Source organism: Dromaius novaehollandiae, chromosome 3, assembly GCF_036370855.1.
Source record: "Dromaius novaehollandiae isolate bDroNov1 chromosome 3, bDroNov1.hap1, whole genome shotgun sequence".
NCBI lineage: Eukaryota > Metazoa > Chordata > Aves > Casuariiformes > Dromaiidae > Dromaius > Dromaius novaehollandiae.
This window is the reverse complement of record NC_088100.1, coordinates 91,154,887-91,169,722: the sequence shown is the minus strand read 5'-3', so window position 1 is coordinate 91,169,722 and position 14,836 is coordinate 91,154,887. Positions and strand designations below refer to the sequence as shown.

The 14,836-nt window shown below is 36.4% G+C and overlaps 1 protein-coding gene across 1 annotated transcript in view; it reads right to left on the bottom strand.

The window, feature by feature from the left end:
• The window catches only part of CRIM1 (cysteine rich transmembrane BMP regulator 1), a 215,414-nt gene that overhangs the window by 14,386 nt on the left and 186,192 nt on the right, over positions 1 to 14,836 (bottom strand). Inside the window, exons 11-12 of the mRNA XM_026102661.2 lie at positions 6,041 to 6,250; positions 1,089 to 1,304 (exon numbers count right to left, since the gene is read on the bottom strand). Coding sequence (XP_025958446.2) covers positions 1,089 to 1,304; positions 6,041 to 6,250 — 426 coding nt within the window. The remainder of the gene's footprint in view (positions 1 to 1,088; positions 1,305 to 6,040; positions 6,251 to 14,836) is intronic.

Genomic DNA, 14,836 nt, shown 5'->3' with positions numbered 1-14,836 from the left:
CATTATGGACCAAGAATTATGATTGTATGTGCAAAGGAAACACGTAAGAAAGAGAAGAAAAGAAGGATTCATAGAGGGACTAAGATCAGGTTCCCAATTTTACTGCACAAGTTAGGAGACAAAGCTCCTTATACAGCCGGTGAAGAAAGATCATCTACTCCAAATAGTATTTTCAGGTTAAGCAGTATGAATATTCACTGTTATTAACAACAATAAGAAAAGTGAAAGTCAGAAAAACTGATCAACTTTTTCACTAAAAAATATTTTGTCAGAGAGGAAAAAAAACTGTGGTAGAAATAGCAAAACCTAGCCTTTTCAAGTGAAATGTTTAGATTTTGTTTTTAATAAAGGCAAAAATATTTTCTCTGTGAGCTTACATACAATTCTTGAGTTTGCACTAAATTTCCACATCAATGAACTCCCACATTTGCTTATGTAAAATATGAATTTGTGCTTATTTATAATTGCATCTCTTTCCTAGGGGAAAACAAATCTTGTTACTTTCTTGACACTGTGGGGCAGTTTGTGAGGAAGCTGGCACACCTGTAGGGGTGGAATGCTTTGATATTAGTCAGTTACTTTCAAGTCACTCTCGAATCATGCCAGGTGAAGGTAAAAACAAGCAGAACGATTTTTGTTACCAAATCCCAAATAGACAAGATAGTAATAAAAAAGGTCTATAAAAACCAAAACACAGAGAAATGAAAAGAAACAAGTCTATAGCTGCCTAGCACTTTGATTACTTTCAAAGTTTCTTTAATCCTGTGTGTTTCCATAAATAAGCCAGTGCATATTTCATAAACTTTCTAACTAAGGATGCTGGTTCTCATGCAACCCTTGCATTATTAGATTGCCTTCAAAGAAGAGAGTTTAAACTTCAGGACCACAACATCCCTTACACACAATATAAATCTTGTACCTAGTCAGGTTTTGCAGTTGAAACAAAGGACTGCAGGCTCTCCTTCCAAAATGCTAAGGAAAAAAGGCACCACAATAATCAACTATGTGCATGCTTAAACATTCAACATTTGTATCATAAATTCCAAGTGCAAGAAGGGCTATGATGAAAGTTGGTTGATAATACTTACCTGGGCACTGTGGACAGCAGGAATCCTGTGTGCGGGCGGGGTTTTGACAAAGAAGAGGTGGACAGACTTCAGTCTCACACAGGACACGTCCACTGTGACATGTACATTGGGTGCAAGAATCAATATTCCACGTCTCTCCTTCTACAAAGTATTCCCCACCAGGAGCATGACAAATAGATGGACTGGTGAGCTCTGGCTTCTGCACAATTATTTCATCTGTGAAAACAAGCAAATAAAAATAAATGGACATTATAGTGAGTAACAAATGTACCCAATCATCATTAATTTCTCATTGTTATTATTGGTAATATTAGGATCAACCAAAACAGCTATAAAGTCAAAAGAGTTTCATTAAGAGCATATTTATGTCACTTACCTGTATATCTCATAGCAAAATGGGAAAAAGTAAAAAAATCAAACAAGAAACAATCTGGGAACCAATCTGAACAAATGCTAGTCAATATAAATTTGAGAGAACTTTAAGCATTCTTGGCATTTCAGAAAAATTCAAAAAAATCTGTAATGTCAGAATTCCAAGGGACAACTGTTGCTTTCTGAAAAAAACCAATGAAAGGACAGTTTCTTAACTGCTGTGTATTAGTATTGGTACTCTTCCCAAGAGAGTGGATAAGTATGTTTCTGGTCTGGGATTTGGAAAGTCCAGATTCAGTCTGCCACAGTTTCTTGAGTGATTTGTGTCAGTACCACTTGATGCCAGATAAAAAGAAACAGAAACAAAGTACTTAACATCAGTAGATGTATTTCATCTAATGATTGTTCCATATAAAATCATACGTAGTCTTTGAAGTAAAAACTGAACCCTAAGGAGATCTTAACAGCATGTAGACTCATATTCCCTGTGACTATGCCTCACCAAGTGAACCTTAATTCCTTTTCACACAATTAATTACATTACTTCTACAACCAGGGCTAAAGACTCGCACAGTTTTTAACCAGGTAAAGAAAATAGATTTGACCTCCCTCAAGCTAAGAAAGGAATTGAAACAGTTTCCCGTATTAAGGATGAGCGCTCTCCAATCATTCAGGTGTTAAGGAGATGAGGGAAAACTCTCTCTTTGCCTATTCATGTTTTAAAAGAAAAAAGAAATGCCTTTTGCATTTTGGAAAGAAAGTGTTTAAGCACCTACCATCAAGAAAAGGTTCTGACTAAAATGCTGCTGCCCCATGGAAGAGATGGGCTTAAAAACAAATATGCAACTCTGGAGTCTCCTTTTCTACTAAATCCACATAGCTGCCAGCTTGGCATGCCAGTTGTTTTGGACATGGAGTAAGTCAACTAACTTTTTCCATGGACTTTGTATTGAAATCAAGTTACCTCAAACAGCATGCTTTATGTGCCTACATGAGCCAAGAGTTTGAAAGCTACATGCTGCAACATGAAGTTTCAGGCTTGTAAGTAAATGGATTGAATCCATCGGCCTGGATTAAACCCATCTAACATTAGGCAACTAAATTAAGTGCCTACATTAAGAACTGAGCTGCCTCAGGTTTCCTCTGTTATGAATGGAGAGGAAGAGAAAGTGCCTTCCAGGTAAGGACTCAGCATATCTAAACCATTTTCTGAAGATCCATCTCTCCCATGCAACTATAGAGAAGCCTAACATGAACATCACCGTAAACCAGATATCTTGATTAGGGCAGAAAGTTTAAATGGATAAGTTCCTCTAGTCATTCATGCAGCCCAACACTTATCAGTATTTTTACTTCTCTATGCATTCTTAGTACTGCTGTACTTTTCTGGAGAATGAAGTTTGTGCCCTTTGTTCTCTTGTATAGCTGATAGTAGACATACAGCTCAATTATTTGTTTACATTTCTGGAGAATGACAGGTAGCATTCAAGGAAATCGACTTCTATACAGTTTGGGAACGTTTACCATAACTGAAGTAAGATAGCTGGTCTGCTGCCTTGTCACTATCTAATTTTCATTTCAGCTGTCGCAACATATTGTTGTCATACAATGTCACCACATTTTAGACACTGACATCAGAAGCTGCCACGGCAAGGGCAATACTATCTCTGAAAATTTTCTCAGTGTTTCTTTTGCATTGAGTCCTCTACAACGTCACAAGCCTGTTTTACTACAGCTCATATGCTGCTTATTATCAGAAAAGCACAAACAGATAGTATTGCTGTACATATGGTATTGATTACAGCTCCCTTATCAGCATAATTATGGTAACTGAAGTGCTACAAACATACAAACTGTTATATTCCTGAAAGAGCAACTAGTTAATCAAATACACAGGCTTTCTGGGAAACATGGTTCTGCAAAACACTAGAAGTTAATAGCTTTCTAAATCTTACAGGAAACCTAGAGCTTTCCACAAGCACTGCTACCATCCACTTTAACCTCATAATTAATATGTAAAACATGGTTATAATGAATTTTTAGCAGTCAAAGTGTATCTGCCTCTCTAGAAAACTAACTAAAATTGATTGCCTTCTAGGAAAAAAAGGGGCTCCACACCTAGATCCAAGGTGAAAGCATATGCAAACAAAAGGCATAAGCTAGCAGACATCAGGCACTGTGTTTTCTGCAATGCCACTGTTGTAAAATATCACCACAGTACATTAAGAATCTCACCTTTCATTAAAAACGAAACAAAAACCACAAAACAAGCCTGAATGTTTATGACTGCATTATTACCTTCAAAAACATGAAATTGAATGTAAACACTTTCTTCAGTCTGAAAAAAGATACCTCTGAGAGCTGCCTTTTCCCCAGTCAATTGTTAACAATGCAATTGAAAACTCAGTGTATCAGGATTGCTGATTATTTCAATATTCTTATATCAGACACATTCAACTGACGTGCTCACAATCTCTCATTTCCAAATTACATTCCTATTTACTGAAAGCCATGATGTTCATTTAACATCATCAGTGGGGAATCGATACACTGCCAAATAAAGTCAGAAGTATATTACTAACAAACAAAAGACCTTGGTGGGGGAAACAGAAACCCATAAGGACTAATTCGGCCATATTAATTCATACACTTTCATATACGCAGCCACTTTTAAAAAACTGTGCATCTGCCCTAGCATTGTAAGAGCTGCACCAAATATGCCTTTGCTAATACAGAATCTAGATGACTAGTACTCTGAAAGCAGGAAAGGCAGGCAGACAGTGAAATTTATGTAGACACCGTATCTCAAAGAAACGGACATTACTGGGTAAGCATCTGTTCTTTTTGTCAACTGACCAACATTGCTGGCGCTCAGAATCAAACACTGATTTCATCCACAAGAAAAGGACATCTTCTAATGTAACATTAACTGGGAGTTGTACACATTTTAGAACTTCCCCTGTTTCAGAGCACTGGTGGTGTCTGTGCAGGTAATTGATTTGAAGGTGATCATATATTCCAGAAGCATTAGGAGCACAGCAGAGAGTACAGAAATATTTGAGGTCTGCTGTGATCTCAGATCTCTATTATTGTAGGTATACTCTGGCTAATGCAAACGTTACATTTTTCTGAATATCAAAATGAAAAGTATAGCATGAGATGACAGGCACTGCTAATCTCTTATACTGATCTTCCTTTAATGAATCAAACATCAGGTTTAGGAATAGATGTACCTAGACTCCTCCTCCATAAACAAAATAATCAGCAACTGTTGGACAATATATTTGGTGCTGCTGAAAGACCAAAATTATCATTATGTTTATTTGAATATACTGAGGTATTCTGTACATGCTAGGTAAATCAACATGCACAAGTATGCTTATAATGCAGTTAAATTAGGAATTAAGCTTGGGGATCTAAAAACAGAACTGCAGAAACTGGAGTGACCATCTTAAGTTTTTAATGCTGAATGAATCATGAATGCACATCTAAGGCAAAAATGACATGTTCTTCAAAGCTGTAAAATAATGAAATTTTAAGTTTTGCTCTGAACAACAGAAGTTTTCTTCCTTTACATCAAGCCTTAGATTTTCTTAAAACTGTGTTTCAGAAGCAGCATACATGGAGGTGGAACATTCAGCATATTACTGATGGTAAGAAGTCAGTGGAATTAACTCTGCATCAATATGGTGTAACTGTCCCTGCTACAATAACATACAAATTGTGAAAAGGTGAGTGCAGGTACTCCAATGGTTCTGTTCGGCCCTGAATTCCAGTGAGCGTAAGTAGAAGATAACATCCTTGTCCAGTGACAAGGCTTTAGGAATACAATATTCTGTATTTGTTCTTTGCTGTTTGGCTGCTCATTCTGCCACAATATTCACAGTCAAGCCAACTGACTTTTTTTATTTTTCCCATGTTGAAGTTTCATAGGGGAGAGTGTTCTGCTGTTCACAAGCACACGTGGGTGTGGGGAGGGCAGCCGGAGGAAAGAAAGACAATATGTGATGGAATGCATAGGGATCAACACTGCATATTGCTGTGGCAAAAAATTAAGTCTTGACCTTCCCACCTAAAGAATTAAAATAATCTTCTACTGCTGGTGGCATAGGATCATTCACTCAGAAAATAGAATCATAATGTTCAATTACTTAAGACAGCAGTAAAAATGTATGCCTTTGAGATGTTGTGAAACATGCATCAATCTTGTTAAAACTCCACTTTAAAAAAGAGAAAATGTAATGGTTTATTATAATATTTGCTATTATAGATAACACAAAATTGTATACGAGTATATATTTGCTACTATAGCTAATATAAACAGTATTGCTTAAAAAGTTCAACACTTCAGAGATTAAAAAGTTAGTTCCCATTCTATACATATGCTTTATACATTTAAGTATCCATTTTCACATCTGAGATCTTAATGAAAGCCAGTCATTATGTTACACTTGGGCACAGAAACTTCCATTTATACTTATTACTGAATGATGTGTGAGATTTCTTTTCATGTATGAAGAAACAAAACATGTACATGGAATGATACCCGATTATAATGAATATGGAAGGAAGCATGTTACCTGGACATGATGGGCAGCACTGTCCTGGATGTATGGTGGGGTTGCCGCAATTAGGAACAGGGCAGGTGATCAAGGCACACATTTCCCGTCCACTGTGACAGTAACATTCCCTGCAGCCATCGTGCCAGCTCTCCTCATTTTCATGTCGGCGCCCATCCATTGACAGGCAAGAGCCTGTTTTAATGGAAGGCATAAGAGAATCCGTTGCCTCTGCACAAAATCAAAGGAAAATGCAGTGTCCTGATAAGAATCCGTTGCTTAGAAAAAATATAAATACTTCATGTCTGGATTGCATTTATTTTTAAAGCACATGTAAAATTAAGCAACTAATGATTCTATCATTTACACTTGGAAATAAAGAAAACCCAAGGGACACATGAAACACAGTTAAAAGAGAAGTGTGGTGTGGTTGAATTATTTACTTGAAAATAATCACTTCTTTCTGTTGCGCCCACATTATTTTTAATCATACAAAAACACAGCATTGGCTAAATAATGGAAGAAAAAAAGAAAAAGGAAACAGAAGGAAATGGTAGAAAACATGAAGCATATTTAAAATGAAGCAGAGTATTTTAAAATATTATGGTATACTATTATCTATAATGTTAATATCTGACAGCAGAACATTAAGATATTTGCAAGAATTAAGGATGGTCTTATATATATATTATGAGTGAAAAGAAATTACAAGTAAGTTCTAATGGCGTCATGCAACTGGAAAAATCTCATAAAACACTACCTATGAGAAGTTAATTGTTTTAGTTACTATGATACATGGTGTTTTGAAGATAACTGTTCTGATGATTTTATCACTTGTTCCTGGGTTTCACTATGATGAGACTCCCGTAGCTTGGATTGCTGTATTAGTTACATGCAGTCAGAAAAAGCAAACAGTTGGTCTAGGGAGGATAAAGTCTCATTTCTATCTTAAGAAGTATTTAACAGTGCTGAAGGAGTCAGCCTTATATTCTTTGTTAATCAGCTGAGTGAACCGCAGGGAGACTAACACTCCCTCACCCCAAACATTATGATGAAGGATTTTGGATCAGCTTGTCAATGAAGTGACTTCTTTTCAGAGTACAATCAATCATGTTTGGCTGATACCTACATAAGGTTATTTGTATTAAGCTACTTATTTCAAAAATTTTCATTAAAAAAGGATGCTGCATGAAAAGTAGCACTTTTAAAATGTATTTTTAGTAAGTTTCCTTTTTCAGTTACAGGTAGGCCAGCAGTTCTTAAGCTGTGGAAGATCTATCTGTGGTGGTCTAAGAACCACAAGCAGATGGTATTAAATAGGTCTGATGCACATATAAGAACCCAATACACACCAGTTATATTAGCATACTATTTTGTGAATTCCAGTAAAAGCCATGGTATAGGGAAAAAATACTTTTAAGAACAGACTTCACCTTATTGCATGAACAGAAATACTATAAAAATTATACTTGACATATAGGTAATACACTTTTTACATTATATCAGAGATGATATATTAATTCCTATTTGCAGTATATGAGTAGAATACTATTTTACATTAAAACAGTATTTATACATAAAAGTCTCCAATGGAAACACCCTTCTTTAATAAATATTTTAAAGCATCTGACACAATCAGACTTTTTTCCTCAGGTATTTTAACTATACTCCAGAACTGTAAAACAAATGATGCTTAGAGGCAGCAAAGATTTCAGAAGGCAGATTTTCCAAAATTAACCTGACAAATTGAGGAAACTGTGTTCACTTAAGTTTCTAACTAAAACTAGCACAAAAGATTATACTGAAAGGAGAAACCAAATGCCCAAATACAAAATTGGAATAACTCGTATGTGGTAGTGGTATGATTGAAGGCGACCTGGCAATTACAGTAGCTCAAAAGGAAAATACTAGTCAGCAATGCGACACCAGTGCAGAAAAGGCAAGTTCAGACCGGAAAGGAGCGTCGTATGTTTAAAGGCAGCACTACTATCCCTACTAGCTAGAATTCTGGCTGCAACAAAAGTACAATATCCAGTTTTCGAACTGTGATGAGAGATCTAAAGAACTGCATTTATTTGACTTAGAAAAGAATAAATTTAGGGGCTGTAACTACAACCTATTAAATATTGCAAGAATTCTAAGGGAATGGGGATTAACTGTTCTTTACGTCCACTGAGCATGGAACAAGTAGTAGCTGGTTTAATTTGTAGAAAGGCAGACAGAAATATTAGAAAATTTTTTACAATATCACAGTAGCCACAGAAACACATTATTTAGGCAGTTTTTGAGGTTGGAGTTTCTTAAGAAATGAAACCTAAGACAAACATCTGTCAAGGATTATCTAGACACACTTGATCTTATGTGAGGTCAGAGGGATGGATTTGCTTTTTTCCAGAGCTCTATCCCAGCCCGGTATTTCTAATTTCATTAACCCTAGCATAAGCAACTTCTGGCAGAAGCAATTTAAGAAGTGGAGCTAATGCACAGGCAGGGGATTTACCCATTCCTTCCTCTTACTTAGGGATTTTGGGAGAAAATTTTAACAAGGATTTATGGCTCCCCCCAGAACATACTGGTGATCTATTTATTTTTGGTTAAGTCGCTAATGATCGTTTTAACTGATATACTCAAGGCTTGGTATCTTTGTGAACATGATAACAATGAATACACCTATTTAGTTAGGGATCAAGCTACTTTTCTTTTTAAAAGAAATGTTTTAAAATTCATCCTTGTTAAGAAAAGCACTTAATGTGCATACAGCCCAAGTTGTAGCCAAAAAGTTGGAACTGTGAAAAGTCTGGGATGCAATTATTGCATTCCTAAGAGACTACACCTTGTATATATTCCATCAAAGCATCATGACAACTAGGAAACTTGTTGACTGGGAGCATGGATACGCATAACAAGATATGTAACAAGAACTTCTTCATTCAGCAATTACTCTTACATATTTTACTTTTATTTCTAGTAAAAATCTCATATATTGCAGGTTATATCAGTGAAATCTACCTCTCTCTGCTTCTCATTGCTGCAAAGTTTATTTGTAATGTTTCTTACTAGAAATCTTTTTTTTTTTTTTTTTTTTTTTTAAATAATTATCCACTGTGTATGATGCCATGTGGAGAAAATATAATGTGGGATCCTTCTGAATTAGATGATTGCATGTTTGCCTGCAACTGCAGGGAGACTGACTTCTGGGACTTGTATAGCTTCTTTTAATCCCATATTCCCATATCTTATTTTATTTTATCATTTTTTAAAATGCAAAAGCAATAGCTGCTAAAAAAGTTAATAATGGAGTCATTACACAAAGCAACAAGAAAATATTCAAACTTTCTTGTCAATAGCTAGAAATCAAAGTATGCAAGAATGAAAGAAAAGCAAGAAAGCACAGTTAGGATCAGGGAGAGCCTGAGCAGAAATAAAAATTTATAGAATGCAACACATAGAGGCTACTAATGCAGAAAGTCTAATCCCCAGACTAATACAAAACACAGGTTGAAAATGAATGAATGATACACAGAAGGCAAGATCATTGAAATGAAAAAGAAAGAATACAAACAAGAATGATTTTTTAAAAATAGTTAACAATAGTGCATTTTTTCTACAAAAAAATCATTTGATTTGCTGCATGAAAGACAAAAAGTTCCTATGGATATCTGAGCCAGAGGAGAAAAAAACATATACTATCTGCTTCTAAAAAAGAGAGTATTAAATGAGAGGCTCATATTGATAAGTAGTAGAGGAAAACATGCAATTACCTCTCACCACACAGCCCCAAATCCAGAAGGTAAACCTGCAAATTCCTCTCAAGATTTCACTATAAATAGCTATGAAAAGGATGACAATTTGATGAGAAAATGGACATAAAACAGATATGAGGAACAACACAAGGTCTTTTCTTTCTTTCTTTTGTGGGCTTAACCCAAATGAGACATCCCTATTTCAACAAAATGCTTTAGGTCTTTTAATAATTAATATTTAGTGAACAGTAATCTAAGCCAAAATAGGTGTTCATATTCCATATGGATACTTCTCTAAATCAGCCATTACTGTTAGTAGTTTTTCCACACAAACCCACCCTAATTCACATAAGTTCTTCCCATTGCTCAATAACACAATTTCAAGAATTATCAGTCACTGGCATCATATTCTGCCTCAGTGTCTTAACTGAGTCCTACTGATTACATTTACAAGTTTTGGTATAGAGTGGTTTAATTCTGCATCATTGCCATGTTATTAAAATTTTACATAACCTTCTGCAGAAACATTTAGAGTATTGTTGCATGTCTTTTGCTATTTTTCTGAAACACACAGGATAAAACAGCTGCTGAATGGAGCATAATAGTTGCTCTAGCACTCTGTGAACCTGAAACTTTAAGAGCTATACTATATATTTGGTCAATTAAAAGCATTTTTAAGGTTCCAAGTGTAACAAAATTTGCATTTTTGCAAATAATTTTTAGCAAAATTGCTAAAACAACTCACACACTCCCTTCCTCAAAACTGCATCTGATTTTCCAAATTACTTCATCAGTTCAGCTGAGACTTTCACTTCTAGATAGATACGAACAGATTGGTAAGTACAATCCAGGGTTGCCAACACTTCCATTGAGAAATGTTCTCTAATTATTGTCTGTTCTTGAAGTCTTATAAGCCAACATTGTGCATGGAAGCTACAGACTTCACAAGCAGAAAACAGGCATGTATTTAGATAACAAGCCTTTCCAGCCAAGGGCTTCTAAGATGATGAAGTGACTGGAGCATGTTTCATATGAGGAAAGGCTGAGAGAACTGGAGAAGAGAAGACTGAGGGGGGATCTTCTCCATGTGTATAAGTATCTGAAGGGAGGGTGTAAAGAGGATGGAGCCAGACTCTTTTCAGTGGTGCCCAGCAACGGGAAAAGAGGCAATGGGCACAAACACGCACTGGAAGGTCTGTCCGAACATGAGGAAAAGCTTCTTTACTGTAAGAGTAACAGAGAACTGGAACAGGTTGCCCAGAGAGGTTGTGGAGTCTCCATCCTTGGAGATATTCAAAAGCTGTCTGGACACAGTCCTGAGCAACGTGCTCTACGTTACCCTGCTTGAGTAGAGGGGTTGGACTAGATGATCTCCAGAGGTCCCTTCCAACCTCAGCCATCCTGTGATTCTGTGAATCATAGCAACAACAGCAGGAATAATTTCCTTTATGGAAAGGCAAATGGAGCTTTTTTCCTTTCCAACAGTTATTATCCAGAAAAGGACAGGCTATATGGCACTGGAGACACGGGCAGGAACTGGACATCCTCCTATTTATGAGTTAGGGCACCTGAGTAATAAGCAGTGGTGTGAGGTACAGTAATAGGATCAGTGCTTTATAACCTGATAATATCTAAGGTAGAAGCAGCTATACCTTGGACACATATATGATAGACAATAAAAATTTGCTACAATGGCAAAAAATACCACCAGATTTCTAAATGCACTATTTCCTGTCCTTCTCTTCTTCAGGAACCCAGGACTCACAGGAAGGCAAGTAAGAGCCAATGAGTGGAGAATATCTACACTGTACTGATAGATACCTTTACAAACTGTGTAATATGAGACACAAACCAAATTCCTAAGGATAACTTGATTTCTTTGCTTTGGAACTTGTATATCACTCTTCTTGTCAGACTTTGAGTAGTACACTTTTTTTTTTGTTAAAGCATAGCTTATTGTCATTAAGTGATAGTACACAACAATGAGTAGGGCAAAATCTGTCTAATGACATCAGATAGAAAGTATTGCAAAGACCATACTTCCTACTGGCATATTTTAGTTCTAAAACACATCTTCTGACACTAAAAGGGAATGAAGAAAAACACTTGCTCTGCCAAAGTACAACAGAATGCAGTATAGAGCACAACAATTACTTCCGACATGATGATTCAACACAAAGGTTGTAGTATACTGTCACTCATTTTACTCTAGCAACAAGGAAAAGGAAAAAACATGTTATATATATGTAGGACATTTCCCCTTCCCCTGCCCATTTATGGCTATAGACTGGAAACATCTTTCCCCTTTACTTTTGCTTTATTTACTCATAAGCAAGCAAGCAGACAAGAAGGTGTTTGAGGTACTGCTTCTTCGAGAGGAAGCTTACATCTATTGCTCCACATTAATCGAACAGATGCCCTCTTGTTTCACATACTAAGAAGAGTTTCACTATATCCTATGCACTAGAGTCAAAGCAAGGTGAAGTAGACCACACCTGAAAGACTGCGGTTCTCTTTTTTTTTTTTTTTTTTTTTAACCATAAAGATGTATTTTTTTTTCAGTTGATCGAAAAGTTTGTTGTTTAGAATCTAAAAATAATTATTAAATTTTCAGATATCATTTTAGACACAAGGCAGGATAAAAGTAGACTGTCTTGAGAATATTGCTAGTTCTGAAACAAGAAAGAGTAGATGAATCAGCAGAATGCTCTAGCGAAGATTTTGAGTAGTTATCTGTGTAGGATAGATGTATTGGCTTGTATGATGATAGTTCAGTATGACATGATCTCTAATGTTACGGCACTTAAAACGTAAAACAATATAACTTTCTCAGTGTGTGCATGAGTGTGCATGAAGCCAGATTTTCTGCCAAACACTGTTTTATAACTCAGCAAAAGCCAATGAACTCCTCTGCAAAACGAGGAGGATTTGGCTTACAAAATGGCCCTGCAGACACAGTCTCAAAAGACTCCAAAATAACTTTTAATTTATTTCTGGTTATACACACTTTAAACTGCTTCATTTCCACTCTGATCACAGAGTGAATCTAAGACTGAATTGATAGACGTAACAATAATCTCTCACCCCAAAAAACAGACTTCATATCTTAAGCTAAAATATATTGATAAGACGGTCTACAGAAGAAAAACTTCGATTTCTGATGTTGCATAGCTAGGGAAAAAAAAAATCAAGTTTCAGAACCATCAGTGTGGTCCTTTCCTACAAAACTCTGCTTGGGCAAAGAATGCTTTGAGGCCAGCCTTGATGAGCAGCTTATTACAAAGCTTGGATCAGAGGAGAATAGTCAAACATATTATTTTCTAAAATTAATATCTGAAGTTATCAGATGTCAGAATTATGACTGTCATCTGGAGAAGCAGATTTTCATTCTTTCTGTGAAAAACAACACCAGTGAAAAAAGAGAGTTAGCTGGGGTTTATTTCTGACAATAGCTGCTTTTCAGGAGTTTCCTGTTCTAAAGGCTGTTCAGTTAACTCAGAATAGGTTAATTATACTACTATCATGCCGAAGTACCTCAAATATCTTAAATGCCTGTTCTTTAAGGCAACACACAACTGAAGCATAAAACCAATGAACATCTTATCCCAGGCATCACCTCTAACTTGGTCTTCAGAACAATCTCCCGGGATGTGGTAAGTGTGCAATCTCTTGCGTAAGAAGAATACCTTGTCCTTTCTCCCGGGTAAGTGCTTCCAGGCACCACAGACCAAACGCTCCTCTCACTGTACTCCAGCCTGCCATGGTCACACCATCGGAGCTTCAGCATCCCAACAGCAGCCCATTACCTTCTGCACACATCATGCTAGCCATCTACATATCCCAGAGATTATCAGATACCTTTCTCCAGTGCCTTCCTGCCCCCACTAAGCTTTTTAAAACCCTAGTATCGTCCAGGACTTGGAAGGTGAGGAAACTTTAGTCCAGGAAATGGGGAGGGTGACAGGCAACAGGAGGGGATGGGGCAGCAGGCCACTACATGGACTTCCACAACCAGTCAGTCTACTGCATATAAAAGGAGCAGTAGTTAATTTATATAAGTCTAAACTATTACATAAAGTCTGGTGGCTGCTTTGATATTTTTCCTGTAGCTGAATTTTTACATGAAGATGGCTGTATAGGGTGAACTGTATGTTATCAGTGTATCTTAGATAGGTTCTGAGCAGAGAGACAGTAGTAGATCCTTCAGAGAGCTCTTGATTCAATATACAGCTCTGAGAAATTAATATCCTTAAAAAAAGCAATACTGGGTCTAAACCCATATTAGACATCTGATAGATTAGATATCTGAATACAACACATAATTATATACCTTTACCAAACGGTACACATTTATGAAGAAATTCCATGCACAGAGAAATTCTTGTGTTAAGCACTATTCCAATGAATTCAGGCAAAACTTATATTTCGCTGTCTTTTCTATAAAACGCTAAAACGTTTTTGCCATGTCAGCAAGTTAAACAGCCCACAGAAAGGTCTAGTGAATACCAAAAGCAGATACAAACAAGCATGACTATGTGATAAGAAGCAGAAAAGCAGAGTAAGTTCTTGCCCTTTTAGCAACAAAGGCATCGGTTAGGTTCAACTCTTCATTAATATCCCTGGGCTACATTCTGTGATTTTCAAAACACACACACAATTATAAAAAATCCAGGTGTTCCCTGACGAAGTTGCTTCTGATCCTCATTTGCCTCTGCTGCACATTCCTAGTATGATTTCCTAGTTTGTGACTTCCCATTCTCTCGGGAAAGGAAATGCCACTCAAGTCCCTACATTCTTGAATACAATCAGAAAAAAAGCGTCCAAGAAACAGCATTCTAATTTTAGGTGGTATACAGGTCATCTATCAAATCCAAAATGGAGTTTATAAAGATATGGCGATAGCAAATAATCTAAGATTTACGCTGCTACAGAAAAAAGAAATTCTATCAGCTTATCTTCAGTAGTTGCTTATTAAGAGCCTGATCTAATTTTCATTTACGATACGGACTTTTTGTGACTTTGCAATGGAAGATGGATATGGAGCTGAAGCTATCTGTTGAAGTGAAGACGAACA